The sequence below is a fragment of the Panthera tigris genome, chromosome B1 (genome assembly GCF_018350195.1).
Source record: "Panthera tigris isolate Pti1 chromosome B1, P.tigris_Pti1_mat1.1, whole genome shotgun sequence".
Taxonomy (NCBI): domain Eukaryota; kingdom Metazoa; phylum Chordata; class Mammalia; order Carnivora; family Felidae; genus Panthera; species Panthera tigris.
The window spans coordinates 70,490,083-70,508,389 of record NC_056663.1 but is presented as its reverse complement, the minus strand read 5'-3'; the positions used below and the strand labels follow the sequence as shown (position 1 = coordinate 70,508,389).

Genomic DNA, 18,307 nt, shown 5'->3' with positions numbered 1-18,307 from the left:
AAAACACAAAAAACAAAAAACAAAAACAACCAAAACCAAACCTAAATCAGATCATTCAATGAATAGTTACTGATCTGTTACAGATATAAGAATATGAAAATGGGGGGAAAGACAGGCCACTACCACTAGAAGCTGGTGCAGAAAGCATGCAGCCTTCTCCCTAGGACCTCGAACATGATGTCTAAACACACTCCTTAGTATATCACACAGAGTTCTTCACAATCAATGAGTAATTTTTTCAATCTTATTTTCCAAAAAACAGAGCTGATTTTTCAAAAGACTTCATTCATGCTTTCCTACAAGTCTATGACTTTTGCTTCGAATCCTCTTACTTTCTAGGGAACCATCCTTCAAGACCCAATTAAGAAAAGGCCTCACCCGAAGCCGTTCACGACCAGGATACGGAACATCTCTGGGCTCCTTCAGCATACTAAGCCTACCCCTGTCTCTAGTGTAGGAAAAGCCACGTTTGGTTGTCACCATCAGGACTCAAAAACCTGCGTTTTGTTCTCTGTTTTCAGGATGTGCCATGGTAACTAGAACACAAGGCATGTGATATTTATTGGAATGAACTGACTTCTGGGTTAAAAGAGTTCCAAGATCAGAGGCATGGAGTCATCTCTGCGGTGAGCAGAGATCAGCTCTGTGCAATCTTTTCACTGGAAAGATTGAGGTGAGATCACAGCAGACCTTGAGAACACCCAAGCAGGCCCTCATTACTCAACGTTTGGTCCTCGGCCCAGCAACAGCAGCATCTGGAAGCTTGCTACAATGCAAATTCTCTGGCCCCACCAACCACCTACAAAATCAGAATGTGCATTTTAATAAGGTCCCCAGCTCATGTGTACACACGTTCAAGTTTGAGAAGCACAAGCGTATCTGGGTGGCCCAGTCAGTTAAGTGTCTGACTCTTGATTCCAGCTCAGGTCATGATCTCACAGTATGTATATGAGTTTGAATCCCACATCAGGCTCTATGCTGATGGCACAGAGCCTCCTTAGGATTCTGTCTCTCCCTCTATCTCTCAAAATAAATAAACTTAAAAAAAATAAAATTTCCAAAAAAAAAAAAAAAAAAGATTGAGAAGCACTGAGTAAACACAACCAGAACTCTATTACAGGATGATTATCCTATATCAGCCTCTTTTATATGATCCATCGGGGGGGGGGGGAGGGGGGATGGAAAGAGCCTCTTAAGGAAGAATAAGGACATTTATGCAACAGTTTAGGTGACCAGCACCCAACCAGGGGTGATGACAGGGAGAATGCAGAAATTACAAATACCAACATAATTACTTTACTCAAAAATAGAAATGTTTTCATTCATTAGCCTGACGATAAGTCTGTGCGTGTTTAATGGACCATATTCCACATTTTAAATGTTTGTGAAGGAATCCTATTTAAGCAGAACAGAGACTTCGTTTGAAGTGGCGTTCTCAGATTTGGAATCCTGAAAGCAAGCCCCGGACAAAGGGAGTCCTCGGAACATACGGGTACCTGAATTCTAGAATGGATGGCACTGAGGGGCCAGCAGCATGGGTACAGTTACACCACAGCGATAGTAAGACGTTCATGGGAAATGGCCAGGAGCTACTCCCTGAAGGTGGAATCCCTCAGACACATCAAAACTCCTGCCTCCTCCCGTCAGCTGCTTTCCCAGACAGAATCCACTCAGCAGCAGACCTGGGTAGGTAGTGAAGACATTTGGAGTTTTAACTGCCAAAGGCCTGGGCAATCTTATTTCTAAATCATAGGGTGTTTACATTTGAAACCACTCTCAAACTCAGCATCTCTTAAGGGTGAGTTGAAAAACCATGTCTTTTTTTTTCTTTTAATTTGTTTAATGTTTATTTATTTTTGAGAGAGAGAGAAAGAGAGCAAGGAGAGGAGGAGCGGAGAGAGAGAGAGAGGGAGACACAGAATCTGAAGCAGGCTCCAGGCTCCAAGCTGTCAGCACAGAGCCTGACACGGGGCTCGAACTCACGAACCTCGAGATCATGACCTGAGCCGAAGTCGGATGCCTAACCTCCTGAGCCACTCAGGTGCCCATGAAAAACCATGTCTTATAGAAATATCCATACTGGAACAGGGGAAGATTTTCCCTGTTCAATAAAACTCAGGAACAACAAAAATAAAGTTGCATTTTTGATCAAGACTCAATCAATGGTCATGGTTATTCAACAAACCAGTTCCACGCACACGTTGCCAATGGTTATAGGAACATAAAAGATTCCCCACGATCGAAGCACACACAATCCTCAGGACACAGCCTCTCTGGGGAGTGCGGAATACACACACCGAGGTATATTCTTCTCTTGAGCAAACAATAGGTGTACCTTGAACCCCCCCAACAATTTTCTGCAGTCTTAATAGCTGTTAAAAAAAAACAAAAACAAAAACAAAAAACCTGTGTGGTGCTTGCAACAGATGCTAGAGTTTCCGCAGCAGAGATCCCAGAGGCCTGCAGTGGCTTCCCCCGATCCTTTTATGATTTTTGACCGCACACTTTTAAGGGCATCAGCACCAGAAAGAAAAAGTAAGGGGCATTAAAGTGGCTTTTTGATTTGAATGTCCATGATTGTTTTTCACGTCTCTGCAGCTCTGTAACTGGTTAGAAGCCTTGACTCACCCTGGTTTAGCATGGGTCTTTTAAACATACGTTCTTCCACATGTCACGCCCTTCCCCGTAACTATCGTTTTCTACTACATGTGATGCTGATTCCGGCCACTGCAATCATACATCTCTACCTACCAGCCCCCCTCTCCTTCCTCCATCCCCATATCCCTAGACTTATGGATAACTAATCCGTTATCCTCCAGGTGGACTGACCAAGCCAAAACATCTATTTTTGTTATCTCGTCCCTCCTATCATTGATGCTTCTACTTTACACACCAGGCAGGACTAAAACGTCACCATAGGGATGGAATTTTCTGACACCACCTCCAGGGAAACTTCACTACAATTTCTCCTGCATCTCCTCTCACTTTCTCACTTGGTCAAAATTTGCCTCAAGGCTCGCTTCCTCCAAAATTTAGTTCCTTCTTCTCTGCCAGGTATGCTCAGTTCTTTCTGCGATAATTTGACACGCTGCCCAGTGCTCTGTGGTCATTTCCCCCATGTTCCTTCAGCAACTGCACAGGCAATTTCCAGCCCAGAAGTCTTATCTCTCGTTACACATACAACCTTTTGGGTCTCCTCCGGAGACTCTCAAACCCATCAAACAAGTTAAATCAACCTGCTTCTTTCCTCTTTCTTTCTCTCCAGAATCCGAAGCAGGTCCAGGTTCTGAGCTGTCAGCACAGAGCCCAGTGCAGGGCTCGAACCCATGAACCGTGAGATCCTTCCTGACCTGAGCCCAAGTCAGGAGCTTAAGCGACTGAGCCACGTGGGCACCCCTAGTGCTTCTTCTAGTCACTTGGCTGCTGAATCCATTTCTGAGGTCTCAGTCAGAACAAACCCCACTGGACTGACTGCATGGATTTCCCGGACTCCCTTCCTTTTCATATTTCCAGCAGGCTCCCATCACCTAAAATCCACTCCACTGTACCTCCAACCCCGCATGCACACAGCCACTCATCTTTCCAGGCACCTTTGCTCAAAATAGAAGTCTCCCCTGACAACTCTCCTAAGTGGTTTCTAATGGCTCTGCTGTAAATAAGTTTGCTTTTCCCTCAATCCCCACCCCCAATGCTGCATTTTTTTCTGTATTACAGCTGGCTCTATGTCTTATCTCCCCAATGCACTATAAACTACTTGAAGGCAGTGATTAAGTCAAAGTCAGCAGCGCATCTCTCACAACGCCTCACGGTTCCAGGCAGGTAGTGGCGTCACTTTGTGGTATTCACCTCAGTTTGATGCGTATTTATGTAGTACACAACCACACGCGACTCCATGCTACATAAAAGAGGTGAGTGCACAACTAAGGCAAAAAGATGTGAATCGTTGTTTTTAAGGTTACCCAGAACCCAATTTAAAGACAGAGCTTAGGTTTTCCATAGACTTAAGGCCATCTAGTTCTAAGTTAAGAAAGAAAGATAGAAAGAAAGAAAGAAAGAAAGCAAAAGAAAAGAAAGAAAAGAACAAAAGAAAGAACAAAAGAAAGAAAGAAAGAAAGAAAGAAAGAAAAGAACAAAAGAAAGAACAAAAGAACAAAAGAAGGAAAGAATGAAAGAAAAGAAAGAAAGAAAGAAAGAAAAGAAAGAACAAAAGAAAGAATGAAAAAAAGAAAGAAAGAAAGAAAGAAAAGAACAAAAGAAAGAACAAAAGAACAAAAGAAAGAAAGAAAGAATGAAAGAAAGAAAGAAAAGAAAGAAGAAAGGAAATAGCAAGTCACAAATTACACAGAAACTATAATATCCACCATTGTCCCTTGTTTTTTAAGGCTTATGAACCTGGAGCAGTGATTTCCGCTGCCAAACTTCCAACAGCAACACTTAAAAGTTGCCAGTATGGTATGATGCCATCAGTGTTTAAAACTTAGAAAGGCTCATTGATTTTTACTGAGGTTTCTTACACAATCTACTTCCTTTAAGGCCAAGTGAGCCAACCCTGATTGAGAGAAGCTGCGGAATGAATAAATGCTATGGTATCAACAGAGAAATGACTTCGTTTCCTTTCCTCACTTCACCTTCCAAATTTATTTCTGGCTTCCACTGCCACTAGGCATCACCACCGGAGCACAGCACCACACATTCTTGTATGCCCGCCCACCCTCCTCCCCGTGTCGGGCTGCTCTGGCACAACCCTCGTACCCATTTCAGAGAAGATAAATGAATCCCTGCTGTAATGGAATGGCTCTCTAAAGCCAGACAACTTGGGAGAGGCTTTTTTTTTTTTTAACCTATGTCTCAAGGAAGGCAAATGAATGTCACGGTAGGTGGGTTATAATAGCGGTTTTATTACAAGATTGGCAGAGTTACAGTAATTGTAAATCATAACTGTTGTTGGATTTCTACTTTACATAGTCGTAGTTATGAGTCTGCTCTTGTAAGCCAGAACAATTATTTTACAATTAGTTTAGACATGTCTGAGCCCAGGAGGAAAATTTCAATTTCAATCATCTTATTTTCCTTGAACAGAACCCAGTGCTACCAAAAATCAGGTCAATTCAACTGTTCACACGTGGGTTTCTAACCATTTTCCAAAGTTGAACAAACTTGTAAGTGAAAATGCTCAAAATCGTGAGTGTGAGTTCAAACTACAGTATAAAACAGCATGTACTATAGGATATGTAAAATAGGATTCCATGCACTAAAGAAAAACAAACAAACAAACAAAAAATAAGCTTGGAACCTTCATTTTCAGAACAGAACATGGTCACGATCCTATAAAACCTAATACACACCCCTGAATTTGGATTGCAAATCTATCACTTAAAACATCTAGTAAATGACCCAATTTGTTTACATGGCCCTGTACCTTTTTACGGCCTTTCCATAAAGAGGTTATTACATCCATTCCCTTTATTTTGTTTAAGAGTGTTTGAATGAGCCCCAGAACCACAAGCCAGTTAAACAAGCTCTTCTTGGATGGACGTGGTCTCATATAATTCACCACTACCGGGGAAATTTTCAAAACAATGTTTGTAATTTGGAAACACCACACATTCCCATACACCAAAAGTATTTCCCGTGCTTTCCGCAGTTTTAAATGTTCGGCAGATATATTAAATAAGTCCAATTTTTTTTTCCAGTTTTCCAAGTAAAAGTGTGGCATTTGCACTTCTTCCAAAAGATTTGCACCTCTGAGTGTTTTGCTCTGGTAGGCTGGTCATTCAGAAATGACTGTAAAGGAAGATTGCAAGGGAAATGTAAAATCCATACACTCTAATTGATTTCCTAGAATGTAAATGTGAGTTCTAAAAGGAAACCATTTTAAAGCAGTTAGTTTAATGGGGTACCCAACTGATGCCCATTAAAAGTTATCAGCACAGATTAAAGATAAATTTTATAGCATGAAAGAAAAGCTTTTTTGAAAAAATTCAACATAGAGATCATTTGATTCCTAATTTTACATTCTTATTCTTGCTTATAAACCTCAAGCCTGCTAATATTCACAAGAAAACAGATTAAAATGATATTTTCAGGGTTTAGCATTCATCATTTAGGTATCTAGACGGTCAACATCTCTCAATATCTGAGGCAGGTTTTTTGACCTGGGAAACACCTGCTATTTTTAGACTGTTGATTTTTCTAGAAATAGTAAAATGTTTTGACTGCAGTGACTAACACAAAGTAAAGACAGAGCCGAGCCCATCATATATATCTCCAATATACGTAAAACCGCATGTGAAATTATAAAAACACTATGAGGTCTGGTCCCTTGTTTTGTAAAAGCAATTCATTTTCATGTAGACCTCCAGAAAGACAATGTACTTCTGTTTATAAATTAAAGTCAGGAACAAAATGCATACTTACAGAGACACTGCTACTTACTGAATAGGAAGCATCCCCCAGTACTTTTTATTACCTACAACATAAACATATTTCCAGTGGAGGAAATCTGCCTCCAGCACATCCCATCTCTGGCTCTGAATGTGCAGATCAATACTTTTCATACTTAAGCTATCCCATTTTTCCTTCTTGTTTTTATAGTGTTTACATATCCAAGAATCACTACGAGAAAAACAGCTGAATCTGATCTGTCCTTTGAGTGGGTAATCCGACTGTAAATCACACTCTTGCAAGCAGGAGTCTTTAGTATATATTTCCACAAAGCAATTTGAAAACATTAGAAGCTACTGTGTTTTCCTGTGTTCTTAAACAACGTGCACATCTCAGGCTTACGTCTCAGGCTTCAAGTATGATAAATCAGAAATGATGAACACTACAGGTCCCCCTTATTTCCAGACCCAGTAAGAGATTTCCAGGAAGGAAGTGAATATTTCATTCTACTCATTTGTTCACATCTTAATCACATTTTAAGCACATGTTCCTTCTTAGCACACTGATTTTAAATATCGCCTGATGCCATAGAAAAAGAAATTATAATGTTTTAATGACTCCCAATTTGCATTTCTAATCGCCTCAGACTATGAATGAGAGTGGCAGTATGGGAAACAAGCTGTGATTTATTCCTTAGTGGGAAAAAAAGGATAAGTAATACGACTCCTTAAAAGACAGATGTCCTTATAAATACCCAGCAAAAATAACTGCCAGAAACAACATGAGATAAGTACCACGAAAGTCCAACTTCTGTTGTTAATGGTTCCTGATCTCTGTAGTGACTCAAAAGGCAGGTGCAATGGCCAGCTGGGCATATTTAAGTGCGGAAGCCTATCTCCATCTTGCAAACACTGGAAAGCCCAAAATAGTATCCACTCACAAATGAGGCTTTCCTAGAATGCAAATAGCATAGCTTCAAAAAAATGGCATGGCATCTAGAAAGCACATCCACCAAGAAAACTCATTCTCGTCAAGTCCTTAAGTCCCACAAAATATTTCTAGAACCCATGCATACACAAGAGACCAGAAGGAACCTCACTAGAGAAACGTTGCAGCTTCTCAAGGTAGAGGACACTCACGGGAATTAATTTTCCACAAAACTTGAGAGCCTTTCCCTGAAAAGCGTTAAGGCTGTTTTCTTTGCTTCCTGCAACGTAATAGCTTCATTACACTAATTCGGTGGGCTGGAAGCTGTCTACCTTTTACCACAATCTCCTGATCCCTCACCCAGCCTCATTCCGCATGCCATCCATTTTGTGAATGAAGTATGAAAATAGTTCTTTGTTTACAGAAGGAAGGCAATAGAGAGTAGTGTGGACACAGGCTTACTTTATTTGAGTGTAACGGAGGCTATACAGGCTGCCCTTCTATCCAAGTCCGAACATCCGAACGTTGTCTAATGACTGGGAGAAAGTTCCACCAAGAAGCAGTCAACTACCCACGCCAAAGTAGAACATTGCTACTCCACTGTCTGCTCAGAAAGTGACAGAAAATAACTAACGCTGAAACTGCGAGACCACTTTTTCTTTTACGTGGTTTGTTCAGTGCAAACTCTGCAGGAAGCACACTGCAAACAGCCTCAGGGCCTTTGAATGCAGCCATCCAGGACACCTTTCCACTTTTTTCTTGACTCTACTCATATTTACAACACTAGATTCTTCCTGCCTCCCGCACATGATATGCCTTCTCAGGTCTGTATTCTTTCGCGGACGCTATTCCCTCCACCTAGAACGTTTTCCTCTTTTCCTCTCTCAAACCCACTTCAAAATATGTCACGTCCCCTGTGGGAACTTCTCTCCCTGCACGTCTCTTCCAGGCACAATCAATCGCTTCATCCATCAAAGGAGGATTTTTGAAGTGAAATAAAGCATTCTGTGTTCCCATAGCACGTCGAGCACAGCGCCACAGACCGTGAGACAAAGGAAGGACCGGTCATCCTTCTTGGACAGACCTCCTCAAGGGCAGAACCGCATCTTCTTCTTTGTGGGTCCAGCACCTAGTGCAGAGCTTCGCCAAGAGCAGATGCTTATGAATACGTGCTGAATAAAAACAATGTTCTAATAAAACGTTAGACCATTTAACTCAGGAAGGAAGAAGCATGTGACTCCGTCCTGGCTTGGAGTCAGACCTAGGTCCAAACATTTACCAGCTCTGAGCCCTTGGCTAAGCTACTTAGCTAGGGAAGCCTTGGTGTTTTTCCCATTCATACCCTACGGGGAGGTTATAAAGATAAGCTGTCTACTGTCTACAGACATTCAGCCCAAGTGTGGCAACTAACAGGCACTCTTCGGGTGTCATTATTAAGCATTACAAAACCAGAGACCCACTGGGAGATCTTTACACCCATCTACCGACCCACAAAAAAACACATCCAAATACTGCGCTCCCTGTGTCTCTCCTGAGAGCTCTCACGGTGGTCTTGCCAGGACGCAGTGACCAGTAATAGTACAAATCTATATCCTTGCCTTTACCATCAATGTGCCTCATGCTGTTTGGGGATGTTGGTTTCCCTCAGAAAAACAGGCCCTCCATTCTCCACTCCCTGCAACAACCTAATACACACCTCATTTGATTGAAAAATGGCTCAACTACTATCCGATAGGGTAAAAGCCCAGTACAAAAAAAAATCATAGCTTGAAAGTAAAAGAATAATAAAGCGTAACACCAAGAAAGCAAAATTAGCGAAGCCGGCCTGGCAAAGATGGTTTGGCTTAGACAAAAGCCAAATATCCAGGGAAGAAACCATTCAGTCACCAGAGGACGGGCAGTAACTGCTTGAAGATGGCAAAGGAAACTTAACGTGAAGTCAGATAACAGGATCGGCTCAGCTCGATTTAAAATGCATTCTCGTGGTGCACCTGGGTGGCTCAGTCGGTTAAGCGTCTGACTTTGGCTCAGGTCATGATCTCACGGTCTGTGAGTTCGAGCCCCGAGTCAGGCTCTGTGCTGACAGCTCAGAGCCTGGAGCCTGTTTCAGATTCTGTGTCTCCCTCTCTCTCTGACCCTCCCCCATTCATGCTCTGTCTCTCTCTGTCTCAAAAGTAAATAAACGTTAAAAAAAAAAATTTTTAAAAAAATGCATTCTCGTGAAGTCAAAGACGAAATGAGCTAATGCTACTCCCAAAATCACTCTGAGTAACTTGACTTTAACGATAAATGTCGTTAGTATGACGCCTCTTTATCATTTGTAGCTCCTTTTGTTCTCAGATTTGGAAAATTTACAAACAGAATTTTGGTCATTTAATCCTGTTTTTGGCAGGCCATTCAAGTCCGCACCTATGAATTTATTTCCTGATGTTGCTGACATTCAAGAGAAATTTGAACCTTGGCATAGAATATCCTATATATTATAATGTAAATAAAAATGAAGGCCACTCATTAAATTCATTCGAAAGAATAACAGGTTGTGCTTTCTAGAACCCACTAAGCCATGCTTATTTAGTCATTCCCATGGAACTTGTACCAGGGAGACATCCTCCTAAACGAAATGCTCAAAATTATTGTTTAAAAAAAAAACCTCCCTGTGGAATCAAGTATTCAAATGTCAACCATCCTCTTCATCATCAATTCATAAACCAAAATACTGAAATAAACATCCATGGATCGGGTACACCTGCTTAAAATAAAGTCTCGACATGTAATATTAACAATTCTAAACATAGCATTTCAAGTTATTTGCCAAACTGTCAGATTGCTACCCCAACAGAAATACTGTAATAGATATTAGCCAGAGTATCTGTCACATGTAATCAATGTGATTACTTTCACATTGTTTTCCGTAGTGTTCTTATAAGCTGTGTTGCAGGACCACGGGCGTCCCATCTTCCTTCACAACCCACAAAGCATGCAACCCCCTAAAGTAATAAAGAATGGCTTTTACACAATGCATCAGAAGGTTAAAATGAGAATCCCATTTGCCTAGTTGGTTCTTTACACAAGCAAAAATATATCACCACATTAGCAGTTTAAAACTGTTGCACTCAACAGTGACCTTGATGATGTCATTTCAGCTCTCCAAGTCTCGCTTTACACATAGGTGAGGAGAGCCTCTCAGGATCCTTCCAGTCCTAACATTCCACACGCCATATTTATTGCTGACGTCCATCCCGCACAAGTTATCTGTGAGCCACAAGCAGATGATGGAAAGCACACTGCTTTTCTGAGGCACGTCTAGCCACCTAAAATTTACCATTATTCAGATCCTTGGTCCATATCACACAACACCCCATCTTTGGAAAACACAGAGAGAGGTATGCACACCAATGGCACTTTTAAGAAAGTTACTAGCACCAGTTCTAGGAAACTTACCCACTTGCTTGGTACATGCTCACCAGGTAACATGGTATATTTACCAAGATTATAAAGTAGTACTCTGATTGGCATATCCCATCACAACCAATAAATAAACAAGTTTACCTTCCTACAAAAAATCTAAAACAAAGTACAAGTTCCAAGACCAACAGACATCTTCAAAGATGGCCTAATATTATAGCCAACACCACAGTCTTACTCTAATAAGGCACTACATCCAGAACCATGCAACAAATATTTATTGAGCACATACTGTATACAACCCCCTGTTCCAGATGCTAAAGCTCCAAGCTCCTGAAGAGAGCAAGTCAGACAAGGTCCATACCCTCAGGGAACTCGTGTACTCTGGGGGTGGTGGTCGGGGTACGCTGACGACGACTTAACTCAATAACAAGAAGAATATCCAAACGTGACAATAAGCACTATGCAGTTAGTTAGCCTTGATGTGATTGTGAGGGCTGGCTAATTCAGATTCAGTGGTCAGGAAAAGACCTCACTGAGAAAGTGATCCATTTAATTCAGATGCCAATAAGGGGCTACCCACACACATGCACCTGACCAGTGCTGCCCACAGAAATAAGGACAACCAACTGAGGACTACAATCCCGTGCCATTGTAGGCCACATCCCTATGCCTCATCTCACTTCCCAGCCCCCAACCCTTGAGGCAGCACAACAAAAGAAGCTGCAAGAAAGAGGCTTTAAAAAGGCCATCTCCTTTCTTCACTCAAGGTCCTTCACGCCTCAGCTTGGCCTCTGCTGCCAGGCAGAGAGCAGAAGAGAGAGGTGTTGGAACTCCAATATGACTGAAATTGTGAGTAGCTAAAAGTGTGAAAATGGATAATAATCAACGGGGCAGGCACACCAACCAATCAGGAAGGAGGCCAGCGGGGTGGAAATAGTACTCTAGAATTCCTGAACTATCAAACACTAACCTTGTCGTTTCTGATTCACAGATGGTCAGTTTGTCCTAAAAGAGGAGCACTGGCTCCTTCCCAGCCCGTTAGGAATATTTCAAGATTTTAACAATCTGTGGGGTGGTGCTGGTGCATCCCAAATAAAAATCAACCACTAGAGGTGTCCTTAGGAAATGAAATAAGAGAGATTCACACACACACACACACATACACACACACACACACACACACACACACACCACAGTTGGCAGAGGTGGTAGAGAAAAATATCACAGACAGACTGTTTCATATATGAGTTACACAGACATTATACAGCATTGCATAGAGATACTCTGGCTACGTGTGGTACTTCCAAATAAAACCAGAAACATCAAAACTAGACCTAGTAAATAAAGGGACTTTTATGACTTCTACCACTTGAGCTAACACCAATAGAAACCCATGAGGAAAATTTTAGCAATTCTGGAAACATTTTTTTATGGGGGTGGGGGAGTATGGACATGATGAATGCACTGATTCAATTACTATTTACTTAACACTCATCACATTATGATTAGAATTCTATTTCTACAACAAATGTGCATGTTTGTACATACAGCAGAATTCTGGCACTATAAAGGCTGAAAAAACATGAAGTGGAAAAGAATATAAAGAAGATCTGTAAAAAAAAATAAGTGTCAGGAAGGCCGAAATAAGAATGGACAAAGCTAAGATTTTGGTGTCCAAGATGGAGCTCTCTAAAACGCCACCACTGGGGAATATTTAGGGTCAGATCCTGGTGTCTATTCACAACTATGTAAAGCCTACTACAGACTTGGTCACCTTTTAGAGGTAAATATAAAATATATCACATTAAGTGTAAAAGATAACAGTTGGTAGGAGGGAAACGTTACCCAAAAAATAGAATGGGCCTTTTTTGGTCATCTATTGTGAAAAACAATATTCATCATTACATAATGACACTTTACTTCTTCAACTTCCTCAACAATCTCAAACAGAGCAGAGAACAAGGAGGAAGTTCTTTAAAAAAAAAGCCTCTAAACAACAAAAATAAATGTCACGAAGGTCATGCACTACAACTTATAGACTAACTCACAGGAAGTCCCTTTAGCACTCAGTCAGAGACTATTTACTCTTGGACACCATTCTAGGGATGGTGATTATCTATTTTCAGTAAAATTGAGCTTTGAAGGGTACCCTTAAAAGGGTAGGGGGAATGGACACAACTTTGTTAGACACAGGCACATGGCAGGAAGAGGAGGAGCAAGTTGGCATTAAAAAAAGAGAGAGACAGAGAGAGAGACAGAGAAGCCACAAGCATAAGATACATGTACTCAGATAGGCATCACTAGATAACCACCTGTCTGCAGAGTAAATGGCCCCACAGGCCACAAAAGTTCTTGTGGAAAAGAGCACATACAATAAATGATTTTCACAGGGATAACCCTAATAGAGGCATATTCCAAATCTATACTCAAAATGGTTAAAGGAAATGAGAACAATAAGCACATTTCAGATCTATGGATGAATTAAAATCACTTACCAATGACACAAAGTGGGTGAGGCCTTACTTCATCAACAACTTTGTGATTGGTGTCTATTTGGGGCTACATGCTATAGACAAAGTAAGCTTTGGTTCTTTTCGTTTTTTGATGTATATGATCCCTTCTGCTACAACTCAGGAGAACCAGCCCAGAACTTGTCAATTTCAGAGTAGGTATTCTCTTCTAAGTGAGTGCACACAGATATTAGTAATTTTTCCTGTGGTCATTCAAGAAGTATAGGCCAGGAACCCTATATAAGTCAGTGTTCTTATCTTTTATGTCCTTTACGTTACATCTGGAGACCCTTGGTTTATATGTGAGACTTCACAGTTAGAAGTCAGGTTCAAGATGAAGGACACAAAGGTAACTCATAATATTGGAGGATAAAACTATTCTGACAGCAAAGTGGCAAGAATTGCAAATAGCATTAAGTCAAAAGCCAGGTAAGTCATAATAACAGGGTAAATGACACCAATCCCTCAAAACTAATTTTGAAGCACCCGAATATGATTCACTCTAAATCCAAATATCTAGCATTGGCTACAGCCATCAATTTCCATTTATTTACAACACCTCTTGGGACACTAAGTCAATACTGAAATGACGCAGTCCTGGGGATCTGATTGTGTCAACATTTGAGACTTTAGAATACTGAAGAAAAGATAGTATCATTGGGGAAAGGTCTTTGAAAGCAAGAATGAGTTACTATAGTCATAATAAATAGATCGATTTGGACACTGGGCACTTAGAAGACCTTTCACAAAATGATGCAATGCACACAATGGACCAATGACATTTCTATGTGGCATCTCCAGAAGGGTCTGTACTTCCAGAACTGGGCAATCATCAAAATTGAGAATAGCAAGAGGGCAATCAAAAATCAACCATAAATCACTATTAGGGCAAAAAATACCAACATAAGGGAATTGAAAATTGGAACACCCCCCCCCCATTAAAAAAGGAAAAAGAAGAAGAAGAAGAAGAAGAAGAAGAAGAAGAAGAAGAAGAAGAAGAAGAAGAAGAAGTTCCAGCAAATGTGTTCACATTCCAGGTGGAGCTTCTTTGGCACCTACCTGTTATCCTCAAATCTTGGAACCTCGAAGCATAAAATCAACCTGAGCATGTGCAGGAAAATAGCTCTATATTGCCCCCTAGTGCTGGATAGTCCCACTTCTTCTCAGGCTGAAAACTACAAGGTGAGTAGTTCCCTTACCTCTAGTTACTTCCTGCTGCCAACCCTCCCAGGAGCTAAACATAGCCCAATCCTCTACCCACAGATTAGGAAACAGCCAGGCTATTTTTAGCATCATGCAACTTAGGAATGGAAATGGCCCAGCCTCTGATGGCAACAGAATGTGTGTGGCCTGCCTGGCTTAATGAACTCACCTCTCCTGAGAGTGTGAACCTACTCAGTAAAGTGGCCAACGACCACAGGAGAGGTCTGGGGCCCATTACAAAGAGGTGATGGTAGGCGGATCACAAGAAAGAATGACAATCAGAGGCACAAGTAGCAAAGGGAATCAGGAAGATGACAGATGCCAGGCTTGATAAAAACAGAAGCAGAAGGAGAAATGATAATGGCACAGGAACAATAAAAAAATAGAAGACAGAAGCCAGGAATATTGTGCACTGTCATTTTAGAGAAGCTTGTCTAGTAAGAAACAATATTTTGAATTGGACATTTATTTTACATGAAAAAGAACAAAGGTTGGTCTGATCTGTTTCCTGCCAGGGTACAGCTGGTGCTGGGGCTCCTTTGATCACTTTCCCCCAGTCCTCTGCAGCTCCTGTGATTAGAGATAGATCCCTAGGCTGCCCTTTGATCAGCAGCTCAAGCAGCCTGCAGGTGCCATGAGCCATCACATTAGCAAGTTGTAAGAAGCAACTACATTAATAGTGACTGATAAACGTGATAATGTATATTTACTGCACATACAGCAAATACCAAACAATGTCTACAAAAATCCCAGGAATCCTTATTTAATCTATCTCTGTACTCTAAAACTTTCTGTGCTTTCTTAAAGATGAACACTTTCAGAGAGTTTAAATGCAAAGTTGAAGTTTTAAAACACCCCAATACATAAAGAAAAAGTTGCTGTGACTTAAAAACAGAGCACACACCATTCTGATTTTCTAGGTACGCTGCTTGTGTTCCTTTCGCCTGGTTAATAAAGTGACAGCATCCTTGCATTCTGAATAGATGGCATCCAAAGCAGTAAAAACATGCACATTTCTTTTCAAGTAAAGTTAAGAGCCACCACTTGTAAACAGGGTATTTAATATTCTAATTTTAGACAGCCTACATTAACATTGTGGTTTCATGGGCAGTATAAAATTTCTATTTACAAAGTATTCTCAAAAATGACTTCATAATGGTAGATCAAGAGAAAAAGAGTTTAGAAATTGAATGATGTAAATCATATGGGGTTCAGAGGCTAAGCAAATTACACACCCTGACGCTGCCCTGGCTTTATGAAAGGAGCCTTTCTCCAGCTCTGTGCAATCCCAGCCCAAGGGAACTTGCATCTGAGAGTTTTCTAAACATTTCAGGTACACTTGAAAGCTGAAAGTAATTCTCATTTCCTATGCAGGATTAAGTCGTTTCCAGCACACACAAAATAGCAGTCATTCACCGACACATATAAAAACACACACCAGAAAGGTAAGGACTTCAGAGTACAAAGGCACATTTAAAAAAAAAAAAAAAAAAAAACAGAGCGCAAGAGAAATACATTTTTAACTCTCCCAAAAACGTCCACGCAGCCTCTTGACCTGTGTATTTCCTATCTACTTACTGATTAACTGATGCCTTTCCACTTTGAGTGCTTCAGTTAATGCAGCTGATAGATTTCCTCAAACATCCCCCTCCCCATGAAAAAGAAAAGCTGAGTAAAGTCAAACATGCCAAGACTCATTCATTTTGGACTCATTTTTAGAGGCAGTTCTTGAACTTATAACTCTGGCAATGAAAGGTTCTGCAATGTGCGTTTGAACTGACGTTCACAATCGCTCCCAGAATGTCCTCTCTAACTGAGCCAGCAGTGGCACTCACGTTGCCCTGTTACAGCTTTGTGGCAGCTCCCGAAGCTGCAAACTGCACGTAACCTCCTCAAGCCCATGCCAATGAACGCAGCGCGTGTTTGCATGGAGAGACGATAATACCCTCGCAGGCTGGTGTACATCACACACTAACGCACAATGCCAACGTAACACATACAGCGAGAAACAAGAAGGGGGAGAAGGGGGGAAAAGACTCACCGTTCTGTTCCTTGTTGCTGGAGTACTGGAATTTACTACTCAGGTTGGACTCAGCCTGAGTCCCGTGTCTCTGGCCGGCCAGGGCAGATGTCAGCAGGAGAAGCCCGAAGAGGAGCATTTGGCTGACTGGGGCGAGAACTCACTCACGGCGGGCACTTTGGAAGCAGCTACTCCTGAGTCTCTTTCACCACCGCCAGGGGAAGGCTGCACTGGGGTGGAAGCGCCGAGCCTGCTCTGGCAGCAAGGAATCGCAGGGTAGTTTCCACATAATCCCATCCAAAACTTTTTCCTAGAGTCCTCTTCTGTGTCTCCAGTTTTTGAAAAGGATCAAAGCAAAACCTGGACCTGAACCAGTTTCCCAAGGTTTAAACAAATCCTGAGCTGTGCCGAAGTGGTGGGGGTGGGGGTGAAGGCGAGGGAGGAAAGAGGGGGTGGGGACGCGGGGGAGCCGGGGGAGCGGCGAGAAGTCACCAGCAAGTTGCTGGGAGCACCTGTCAGTTCGGGGGACAGGACAGAGGCGAAAACTCAAGGGTCGAGCGAAGCCAGCCCGAAGCCAAGTCGGCGGCGAGCAGTTTCTGATCAATAACAAAGCTGCCAATAGATGCGCTCTCCGGGCGCCCCTCTCCCCCGCCCCACCCCCACCCCCGAAGGGGGAGGGGGAAGAAACAAGGCTAGGGCGCCGCGGCGGGTCCCCGGGGCCGCGGAGCCGGAGCGAGGCCGGGGGGCTCCGGGCCGAGGCCGCCCCGGGCGCCGGCGGAGGGAGGCCGCTGGGCTCCCGCTCCCCAGCCCGGCGCGCAGCCTGCGCCCGGTCCCGACCGCCGCAGCAGCACGGATCCCGGCACCTGGCTGGAGTTTTCCGCGACCAAAGTTCACCTTGTTTGGGTGCGTCCCCCGCTCCTCGAAGCCAAGGGAAATTCGGCAGCTCGGGGTCACCGCGGGGCTCCAGTCGTACCCGGTCCCCTCCCCCCACGCCTCGGGCTCCGCGCAAACCTCGGGGCTCCGCGCGGCGTCTCGGCACGGGGTAGAGAGAGAAGGCCGGCGGCCCAAGGCTCCGGCTTGTCCCCTCCCCTTCTCTACCTTCCCCCAGCCGGCGGCAGTCGGGAGGAGGGGGCCGTGGGCAGAGCCCGGGCGGAGCGCGCGGCTGGCGAGCGGGGGAGGCTGAGCCGCTCTCCCGCGGGCGGCCGCAGGGGCGGGCGAGGGTCGGCGCCTCCGGGAGGGGCAGCCCCGGGCCGCGTCCGCTCGCGCCGACTCGGGCCGCCAACTGGCGGTCCAACAGGTGCTGGCACAGACAGGGGGTGCTGCGGGGCTCGCTGCAGACAGGACCTAAACGGCCCAGGCGAGGAATGCAGCCGGAGCGGCCCCTGGTTTCCTTCCCCCGGGACACCCCTAGCCCCAAATAAAGAGCAAGATGGGTGGCGAAGGGTACTGCAGACGCAAAACTGAGTGCAGAAGAACTTCCTGCAACTCTCCCTCGTCCCCCGCCCCCCGTGGTCGTGACTCGTCATTAATTTCCGAGGGGATCCCCGTAACCAAAGGCTTGGCCAGAGTTTCTGGACCGGAGGAAGAAGGGAAATTAGATTTCAAAGATTTCCCTTCAGTTGCCAGCTCTCTGAAGCGAGATGGAGAGAAGAAAAGTAAAGACAAACAGCCAGCACATTAACAGCAACATTCATTCATTTCGCAAACACTGTTATTTGTTGACCGCCTACTGTGTCAGGCACTGTTCTAGGAGCTGGGGCGGCGGTAGTGAAAACACAAGAAAGTTTCTGTTCTCCGGAAGCTTGCATACTAGTTGAACTTCATTAAATTAATATCAAGAGAGTCCCGTGGCAAG

At 43.4% G+C, this 18,307-nt stretch overlaps 1 protein-coding gene across 3 annotated transcripts in view; it reads right to left on the bottom strand.

The window, feature by feature from the left end:
* PDGFC (platelet derived growth factor C) overlaps positions 1-17,143 on the bottom strand; it is a 205,147-nt gene extending 188,004 nt beyond the window's left edge. The window contains exon 1 of one of the 3 annotated variants that reach the window (XM_007084205.3): positions 16,474-17,143. In XM_007084205.3, the coding sequence (XP_007084267.1) occupies positions 16,474-16,591 (118 nt within the window). In that variant the 5' untranslated portion in view covers positions 16,592-17,143. The remainder of the gene's footprint in view (positions 1-16,473) is intronic. The other 2 variants (XM_015538418.2, XM_007084204.3) reach the window with 2 other exon arrangements.
* Positions 17,144-18,307: the final 1,164 nt, after the last annotated feature.